This window comes from Silurus aristotelis, assembly GCF_946808225.1.
Source record: "Silurus aristotelis genome assembly, chromosome: 19".
NCBI lineage: Eukaryota > Metazoa > Chordata > Actinopteri > Siluriformes > Siluridae > Silurus > Silurus aristotelis.
Window position 1 is genome coordinate 19,733,097 of NC_139592.1, and position 10,586 is coordinate 19,743,682.

The window sequence follows — 10,586 nt, forward strand, 5'->3', positions numbered from 1 at the left end:
TCTGACCCCTTCATAAGAAGCTGGAATATGCAAAAGGAAAATATGTTATAATACTGTAATGTATAAGATAATTATTAATTAAAGGCTTTTTCTGTTTTTTAATCAGGCAATCATGCTCCAAAATCTCCAAAAGAGCTTGCTGGTCAGGTGTCCAGGACCCTTTTCCCATACTGTATACCTGAATTCACCTTAAATAAATAATAATTGCCTGCAAAATTGTTAATTTTCTTGAATGTGCAAACTAACCCTAACCCTATGCCCAATATTATAATAATAATTATAATGAAATAAATACATATTATTATTTGCCTATTATTTATTTAGGGTGAATTCAGGCCCAATGCATTGCCAAAAGTTTTTGGACACTTGACCTGAAAGAGCATGATGGTCAGGTGTCTAGAAACTTTTGGCCAAGCTTTGTACCTGAATTCACCCTAAATAAATAATAATTGCCTACAAAATCTGACCGTTTATTATTTTTATAATTGATTTGGGGTGAATTTAGGTAAACTGCAGAGCCAAAAGTTTCTGGACACCTAACCAGATAATACTAGAGGAAAAATTAGGCCATGTCGTGTACTACAGCGGATCCTTTATGAACTTCAGCAGACGCTCATGTGACATCGGCTAAAAGTGAATCCCACATTAAACCAGACTTCCTGTATAGGCGCACTAACTAGGGTATGACACTATGGCTTCTCTGCCCTACATAGTGCACAGGCTGTCACGGCGATTTGAGATCAACCCCCAGCGGTTGATCTTCCGGTTATAGATTTCACGTGACTTGGTGTGAGGATGCCGGAAGTTGCTAGACAGTCTGGATGTGTTTCAGCCATGGCAAAGTTTATAGTTTTATTTCTATTTTATTTATTGTGTGCCTGCAGGGCGCAAGTCCCCTTAATCATGTGGACCAGTGATGGGTATGTTTTGTGTTATTTTTTGTTGTTTAAATGTTTAAGTGCATTATTTTATTAACTACATTTTCAGGAGGTTAGTGTGTAGAGTCAGCAGTCATAATAGCATAAAGATATTTTGGAGCTGAGGTGAACTGGCTGAGGTTAACTCATCTGCCTTTTATATAGTTTTATTTATTAATTATTGTCGAAGAAATGTTTACATTTTCTGCCTTGTCTTTGGTCAGATTCATGCTAATCACTAAAGCTTAATCAGCCTGAGCAAACGTGTTCTGACCCACATACAGAAGCTGTTTATTTGTAAAGGTGCTTTGGGACAATGTCCCCTGTTAAAAGTGCATTTAGGTAAAACAGCTGTTTGTTTGACAACTGATTTATTGTCTTCTTTTCGTCATAAATTGTAAATGTCTGTCTGTTTGTATGACTGTCTGTCTGTCTGTTTGTATGACTGTCTGCCTGTCTGTTTGTAGGACTGTCTGCCTGTCTGTTTGTATGACTGTTTGTATGACCGTCTGTCTGTCTGTCTGTCTGTCTGTCTGTCTGTCTGTCTGTCTGTCTGTCTGTTTGTATGACTGTATGACTGTCTGTCTATTTGTATGACTGTCTATTTGTATGACTGTCTGTCTGTCTGTCTGTCTGTCTGTCTGTCTGTTTGTATGACTGTCTGTCTGTCTGTCTGTCTGTCTGTTTGTATGACTGTCTGTCTGTTTGTATGACTGTCTGTCTGTCTGTTTGTATGACTGTCTGTCTGTCTGTCTGTTTGTATGGCTGTCTGTCTGTCTGTCTGTCTATTAATTTGATATAAGATGAGAATCTGACTAATAATATGATGAATATTCTCCTGTAGTGATTATTATTATTATTTTCAACTTTGTACATTAAAACGGAAAGACATCCAAACTATAAAAGAACATGTGTGGAATTATGTAATTGAGATGACTTTATTTTATGAGGTAGATTGGAGAGTGAATATAAAGCAGCCAACAAATACTCAACACCTTTGGGAACTCCTACAGATTCTTGGAAACCCTTTATAGGTGACCATTACAGGACAATGGCGAGTGTGTGCAAAGCAGAAGGTGTCTACCTGGAAGAATCGAAAATATAAAACCTATTCTGGGTTGTTGAACATGTTTTTTTTTTTAACTCCATAATTCCATATCATGTCATTTTAATAGTTTGGATGTCTTCATGTGCAATGTTGAAAATAATACAAATGTAGAAAGACCATGGAAGGAAGGTGCGTCTAAACCTTTGACTGGTCCTGTATATGTGTGTATTGATGTATAAATATGAATAATAATATGATGAATATAGTATATAATATCGTACCAATCAGAAATTTGGTTGTCTATGACTTAGACAACCTTAACATATGTATCAGTGTATATTTATTTATACTTGAAAGGTCTCCTCGATTAACTGCTTTCGGATGGTGGATGTTATTACGAATACGTTGTTTTCAGCAGGTTTCTCTGGTTAAATGAACAATCAAGTCTGTCATTTTAACTGGAAAATATGAAAAGAATTGATCTCTGTGGCATGATTGCAGTATTGTGAACATGTAACATGCTAAATTCTTGCTTTTTGTTTTTTTTTGCAGGTACACTTTGCCAACCCTTGAGGAACCGACGGCCGGTGAGATCATGTCTGGTGCGAAGTTCGAGTCCTATCTAAAATCTGCCTTGACAACTTCACCACACACGGTGCTGCTGTTTTTACAGGACGAGGTGAGAACAGCCATCCTGACTCAACTCCTTTTAGTGTAGTGTGACAATGAGCCACAGTTTTACTTCCTCTTAGAATTTCCATCGGACACACCAAAATTGTCACATACCTTTTAGAGGAACTTAAATATATCGTCTGAGAGGATTACACAACAGTGGAAGAATTAAAGTGAATGTAGAATTTAGAAAACAGCTTCCCACCACACAGATTTGTGCAGATATACAGGAGATATTATTTACATGCAAGGGGTGACCAGTACCCGCCAGAAATTCTCCTCGTCCTTTTATCAACTTTGGAGGGTCGTCCTGATTCTTTTGCAATGTCTCTGTGGTGCCACATTTTCTCCACTTATTGATGACAGTTTTAACAGTGTTCCATGGTACATTTGGTGCCTTCTTATATCCCCTTTTCTGATCGTTACATTCAACCATCAAATCTCGCAGTTTCTTTGTGGCTCATGGCTCTTAGTAGAATGCAGACATTCAATCACACTACAGCAACAGCTGACTTTTATCTGGTTTTAATCACCGCTTTAACTGATGGCAGGTGAATCCCATTTATTTACAAGCCCCATTTTGTATTTGAATAGTTAATTCTGTGGGCAGTTCAATTCATTTTTATTTCTAAAGCACTTTTATCTATGGACGTTGTCTCTAAGCAGACATGTGCAACCAGGGTGTTGTAGGTTGTTTTTAATTGAATATGTTCCCAGTTCTTATTACTGTTAGTCATTTTTCTCTGGATTTTTTTTGTTTGTTGGAAAATCACTTTAAATAATTTATAAAAATATTTTAATAACCCTGAATTTCATAATGGTGTGTACACTTTTAATATCCACTCCATCGAAGGATTCTATACATAATAACACACTTGTTTTAACGTTTCCATAGTAACAGTTAATTCACAAATAGCAAACACAGTAGAATTAAGATCAGTAGTATTGATTCCATGACGACGAGTTCGTAAAAGATGTTCATTTACAGTAGCGTTTTTCTTTCTTTTTTTTTTTTTTGGAAGGATAATCAACATTGTTAAACTGAATGGTTTCCATAGTATCATATGACTGATATTGAGTAAATAATGCAGCGATGAAAAAACGTGAACACGTTTAACACTTCTTGTGCTCCTCTAAACAGTTGAGCATGGATGATTTCACAGCATATGGCGGAGTGTACGGCAACAAGAAAGACAGCGTCTTTGTTAACTTGGAGGTAAGGCTGAGTTTTGTCCCATGTGCAAATATGTTCCAGTAAGATTTGATTTCTTTCGAAAGGATTAACAAGGTCGTGGCTTCCATTTTCAATCAAATAATTATAAATGTCAATTAAATTCTATACACCAGGCATAATATTATGACGTTACGCCTGTCTGATATTGTATTGGTCCCCCTTTTGCTGCCAAAACAGTTCTGACCCATCAAGCATCAACAGCATGAACTTCTTCAGCAGTTTGAGCTACAGGAGGTCATCTGTTGGATTGGTCCACATGGGCCAGCATTCTCCTCCACTCTACCCTGTCGCCGGTTCACCACTGTTCCTTCCTTGACCTCTTTTGATAGATACTGAACACTGCAGACCGGGAAAATTCCAGAAGAGCTGCCATTTTGGAGATGCTCTGACCCAGTCGTCTAGACGCCACAATTTGTCAAACTCTCCAACACGTCAACTTTGAGGACAAAATGTTCAATTGTTGCCTAATATATCACAACCACTAACAAGTGCCATTATTAAGAGGTCATCAGTGTTCTTCACTCACTGCTCCAAAAGTTGTAATAGTGTATAGTTACATTGTTAATTCCATGCTATAGAGGTTTGATGGTCATATATACATTTCACCATAATAGTGTAATAGACATGTTTACCAGGTTATGAAGCAATAGTTTGAACATATGTTTCCCCCATGATCGTGTACAAGGTTAATTATTCCTGGTGTTTCTTTTTATTGGCACTCCAGTCGGCATTGCAGGCGTCCACGCCCAAGGTGCTGCCGTCTCTGGATTGGACTGCAGCCGAATCGGTGGAGAAAATCTTCCAACAACAGCTTGGTGTTCCTGCACTCAGCGTTGTTCCATCAGAGCTCAGCCGGCTTCAACTGAACACAGCAGAGCCTTTGCTACTGCTCATCAGGCTTCCATACACCACTGGGTAAAGCAAAGATTTGACCGCTTAGTTAGTTGGCTGAGATGTTCTGCTTAGTGCATTTTGTGAAGAGTTTCCTCTTGGGAAAACTAAATTACAGTCATTGATATATCTGTAAAAATACACTGTATGGACAAGATTTTGTGGCCCATAAGATTGGTATGTGAGTTCTGAACAGCCCATTCCACATTTAGTCCCTGTTTGCTGTCATAATAACCTTTTGGGAAGATGATCCTCTAGACTTTGGAGTGTGCTTGTGGAGATATTTGCTCATTCAGGCACAAGGACGTTAGTAAAGTCAGGCACTGATGGAGAGTCAAGTCAAGTTTAATTCTATAGCGCTTTTCACAACAGACGTTGTCTCAAACCAGCTTTACAGAATTTAACAGTTAAGGAGAACGATGTGTGTTTATCCCTGATGAGCAGCCATGGCAACTGTGGCAAGGAAAAACTCCCTAAGATGTTATGAGGAAGAAACCTTGAGAGGAACCAGACTCAAAAGGGGATCCCATCCGCATTTAGGTGATATCGAGAGTGGGATTATTAATCTTTTAACAATACAGAACACTGGAGAGTGAGAACTAAGTTCATGAGCACTGGATTGTGTGATAATGAGTAATGTCTTTCCTACTGTCTTATACAGTCATTTAAGAGTATGGAACCAGGAGCTACTGAGCAACTCATAAAATTGCTCAACTATTTGAGAGTGAGGAGGGTTGGGGGGGGGGGGCAGTCAGTGTTCTAAATCATCCCAACGGTGTTCAGTAGGGTTGAGGTTTGAGCTTTATAGCAGGGCATTTAAGATCTTCTACCCCAGCCCAGAAGACCATATCTTCATGGAGCTGGCTTTGTGCACAGATTTGGTTGTTTCATGCTACTGCATCCAAAGACGTCCTATACAATTGTACGCCTCCATCTTTGTGGTAACAGTTTGTAAGAACCAGATATGACTGGAAAAGTCATGTCTCAATGCTTTTGTCCATACAGTGTATGTTTAAGTGTATCTTCTATATAGATGATGTATTTTCTTTCTGCTCTGTTTTACAGTGCCCAATCAAAAGAGCTTCTTAGGAAGAATGGTGAGGTTTTTAATCTCTGTTTTGCCAATATATACAGTGTATATAATATTTGTAGTTACTAATCGCTTTCTGTTGGTAGATGAGACCATTGGAAATGTCCTGACTATACTGCAAGCTCAGAGTGTGCCTTACACCGCAGTTTACACCGGCCTGAAACCTTCTCATGTAAGACACCGATCATAAATCATATACAACTGCATGCCGCAAATCATAAAAACCTTATGATTAACACGGTGGAAACCTAATTAGCAATTACATTTTATTACTTGAGTATACCTTATTTATCAAATTTTATGTAATTTAAAAAATGGTTGGAAATGTTCACATAAACCAGTTTTGCAGAACTTGCACGATAATGTGTTTTTTTTGGGGGCACTTCAGAAAGTCACTCTGGATAAGCTAAATGCTTTACATGTAATACATTTGCACAGTCGATAGCATGATCACAGATGATATGAAATGTTCAGAGCCTTTATTCACTACTTTGGCAGTAATTACAGCATTGAGTCTTTTTGGGTATGACGCAACAAGCTTCTTACACCAAAGCTTTTGCATTAAATTGAAATCCCACTTGGCGGTGTGTTTGGGGTCATTTTCATGTTGGAAAACTGCCAGTTTCTGAAGGGAGGGCATCATGTTCTGCTTCAATGTCACAGTACATGTGGGAATCCATGTTTCCTTCAATGAACCGTAGCTCCTCAGTACCAAAAACACTCAAGCAGCCTCAGACCATGATGCTACCACCACCATGCTTGACTGTGGGCAAGCCAATTTTCTTTGTGCTCCTCACCGGGGCATCGCCATACATGCTGGCACCATCTGAGCCAAACAAGTTTATCTTAGTCTCATCAGACCACAGGACATGGTTCCAGTAATTCATGCTGTTGGACAGGTTCTGTTCAGCACAACATTTGCAGGCTTTTTTGTGAGCTTTTTTGTGAGAAGAGGCTTCCTTCTGGGGCGAATAGGACACGTGGCTTTGCATGGTTACACGACTTACAGCTGTTATTACTTAGGGTGTACTCACTTTAGTTGGCAGCTCTTTTGACAGTAATGGTTGTATGTTGAGTTATTTTTAGAGGACAGTAAATCTGTACTGCTAATACAAGTTGCACATTGTCTTCGCTAAAATATATCCAAGTTTAATTTCTCTAGTATCGCTCATAAAGCATATGCTCTAATTCAAACTGTATTAAGTGTGATGTGATGAATACAGGAACATTGATGTTATGATTAGAGTAGCAGCTCTAGAGTTAAAAATAAGATTGACATAATGAATAATAATAAAAAAAAGTCCACTTTTTCCAAGTTTGTTAGATTCACACCATCTTGCCTCATCCGTAGGTGATTCAGGACGAGGCGTCTATGGTTTGGGGACTGGCAGGACGCTCGCTGCTCCAGGCACCATTACAGGCAGATGGAAATCCTCCAGTGGCTTTCAACAATACTGAAGGAAAGCCTTGTATCCTGCTCTGGGCTGATCAACTGAAACTCAGCTACGATAAAGGAAATGTCTTTGATTTGGCATTGCTTACTTTTAATGGCTCGGCCACCCTGGAAGGTTCTTTCTGTAACGCAAGCGTTGCCAGGTGATCTTTCTTTTTTTTTTTTTTTTTTTTTGCCGAGATTGAATCAGCTTTCATTTGTGTTGTAACAAAGCATGTAGACTGTGATGTATCTTTTTTTGGGTTCCAGACTCGTCCTGAATTACAAAAATGTACTGAATTTCCGCTCCTTACAGCTGATGTGAGTATTCAGAATCAGTCCTTGTGTGCGTTATTTGTTTGTTTATAAAATGGATAGTAGTGAAACATTTCCGATTCAACTTCCAGCTTCTTGATGCGCAACAGCTTCTTCCCCGTGTCAGCTCGTTTTTGGTCGGTCATGGAGCAGGTGGTGCTGAACTACGACGGCCAGACTGCCATCTTCAATGGCAGCCATGACATCTATAATCCTGCCGAATATTCTTTCCACTGTCAGGAAGTGAGCACAGCACGGAACCCCTTACTGGTGCCACGCAATAAGGATGACCGCGCCACCCGCTGGACCGTCCTCTTCACCGACTTCCAGGTACACTCCAATTCAACGATTTGTGCCATCATTTACTGGCACATTCGAAGTATATATTTTTTGCACGATTACTATAAGTAGCTTATTTTTCTTTTCGAAAAACAAACGCACCTAAGAATTCTGGATGAGTAGTCATGCTAGAGAAATGCCCTAATTTTTATTGGACATTTAAGAATATTGTGTTACATTTCTATTACTGGGAAAGAAAAGAATTATAAGATAAAATCACACACACACTTACACTCACATACACAAAAAGAGTACAAAAAGAACACACACTAGCTATATTTGCGATCCTTACTTCAATGTTGTGAAATGGGGACAATCTTTAGATTGATGGCTGAATTGAATGACATACAATGGGTATGTATACAAACTCCTGCTACATATTAAAACTTTTTTTTTTTTATTGCTAACTTTGTCATTGCTAGCCGAACTGAAGGTAAAAGATTGTGAACAAACCTTTATCACAACTTGTATTCCCAATTTTAGTTCCATGCTCCTGTCATTTCAAAACCCAAATAACTAAATTCCTTCATAGAAACATCTTGTAGGGTTAAAACGCTGTGGGTTCACCACTAAAATCATGAACCACATGACTTAATATAATGAATGTATTTATTTATTTATTTTGTATCCAGATCCAGGGCTTCAACGTGACTGGGGCCTTCTCGTATGCCAACGACTGCGCCAGCTTCTTCACGCCGGGAATCTGGATGGGGCTGCTCACCGCTCTTCTCATGGTTTTCATCCTCACCTACGGTCTCCACATGATCATGCAGCTGCGCACCATGGACCGCTTCGACGACCCGAAAGGCCCAAGCATTTCAGTGCCTCAGAACGAGTAATTCGAAAGCCAAAGTCAAATGCCTCTGATTTTTTTTTTTTTTTTTTTTGTTTGTTGTGGACTGGCTTAGAAACCTGTTTTCATTCCAGACGTTCCACATCGTAGCACTCTTAAAAATGCGAGGAGTTTATTTCTCAGTCAGCACTACTGTTTGTTAGTGCTGCTGTTTTAAGTACGGTTTATGGTTTTTTGCTGACCCCCTTTTCTTCCCCCCAAACAGTTTCCTTCATTATGTAATACTTCCTTGCATTGCTGGTAAACAAACTCAGCATGATTGCTAAACATGGTATGAGATTGATAGAAATGTAGTACTTGCTAAAATACTATACAGCAAATAGTACTGAAGTGCAAACCATTTTATTTTTTATTTTATTTTTATTATTTCTGACGTGTCTATTAAATAACCAAATTAGCAACAACAAAAGCCTGGAAGGTATAAACTACCATAGTGTAGTGCTAATTCTTTCCTGCTACTTTCTCACTTTTTCTGAACAGAACAATTTGGTTTGTTCTGTTCTAGGAAAAATAAGCAATGAAAATGATGAACTGCATTACCAGTCCAAAAATATATTAATATTTTCATATACCCCCACATCGTGATGTATTTTAAAAATCAGTTTAAATATTTTATAGCAGTACCAATTTATTCCCCTCAATTACACAAGAATGCAGCTTGCCCCATCTCTACGACACTGCAAAGTGCAAACTCCTCCATCTTGAACACTCGTTTAAAAAAATAATAAAACATCTTTACCTCATTTTTTATTTTTTATATGAAGCTCTGACTCTGGAGACTCCTTCCAAAGCTGCTAAATATCATCTCATTTGTTTGGTTTTTTTTGCTGTATTTGGAGTGTCTCCTGTACAAGTATAGGAATGATAATGAACCACTGCATTCATAAAACCATGTAATTTGCCTTTCAACTGACTCCAGTGTCAGTTTTGCTGTACGAGGATATAAATAATCACGGTCAGATCAGCGAAATCAACACCAATGCGAGGTAAACCAAATATTCAACAGTACATTACTTTTCTCTGCGTGCCAATGAAGGGATTAGTGTTCAGACACACTGAAAATCCTCTCACAATTCAAATTTTCACATATTTCTTTTACCAGTTGCATGCAGATCTTTGCAGGTTAAATGCCACTGAGGATGGAAGCATTTCCCTGAATGTTTACAAAATGTTTATTGATGTTTAAATGCTTTCCAGTGCCAAGATACTTGTAAACATTTTTCTCCAAATTTTTTAAACAAGAATTACTATAAAAATTCTTATTAAAAGATTTACTCAATCTTAATTTATATATATAATAGTCTAACGATTTTTATTTCTTGTTTATTTCAATTGTAACTTCAAAAAGTGCCTCCATCATCTCTTCCTCCTCTTTCCCCTAAATTGCTGTATGTGTAATTTAAACAAGTTTAATTTTTGGGTGTATATTTGTGCCATTTAAAATGCGACTATTACAAAAAAAAAGTGCTTAAGAATTAAACCTATTTATAAACTAATTCTGACTTTTCTTTAACTGATTAATGGGGATTAAAAAAAACTTTACGTAACATTTGAATGACTTCTGTGTCTCGGATATGATCTGACCTTCAGCTAACTCAAAACAGTAAACAAAGACTTTCTATTTTAACATGCAACACATCTAAATTAAATGTTACCCAAATCTCAGGAGGTCATTTTTAGCACTAGTACTTGTCCTAGGATATGAACACAAAATCCTCTAAATACTAATCTCAGTAAATATTAGATACCTGATCACTCTGAAGTAAAACCAGCATCATGAAATAAAAATTTACAG

General features: G+C 37.9%; 1 protein-coding gene across 1 annotated transcript; it reads left to right on the top strand.

Annotated features, from left to right (window-relative positions):
- The first annotated feature begins 736 nt into the window (after positions 1-736).
- Positions 737-10,287, top strand: atp6ap1b (ATPase H+ transporting accessory protein 1b). Its single transcript, XM_083569590.1, has 10 exons — positions 737-920; positions 2,518-2,644; positions 3,779-3,853; positions 4,596-4,786; positions 5,828-5,859; positions 5,939-6,024; positions 7,204-7,448; positions 7,555-7,605; positions 7,692-7,929; positions 8,571-10,287. The coding sequence occupies exons 1-10, from the start codon at positions 796-798 to the stop codon at positions 8,775-8,777; spliced, it is 1,377 nt and encodes a 458-aa protein (XP_083425716.1). The 5' UTR covers positions 737-795; the 3' UTR covers positions 8,778-10,287.
- Positions 10,288-10,586: the final 299 nt, after the last annotated feature.

Bases quoted from the DNA above. Each gene is read 5' to 3' on its own strand.
- atp6ap1b (XM_083569590.1), top strand. From the start codon at position 796: ATGCCGGAAGTTGCTAGACAGTCTGGATGTGTTTCAGCCATGGCAAAG. The intron at 6,025-7,203 runs GTAAGACACCGA...CCTCATCCGTAG, and splicing joins CCGGCCTGAAACCTTCTCAT to GTGATTCAGGACGAGGCGTC. The intron at 7,449-7,554 runs GTGATCTTTCTT...TTTGGGTTCCAG, and splicing joins TGTAACGCAAGCGTTGCCAG to ACTCGTCCTGAATTACAAAA.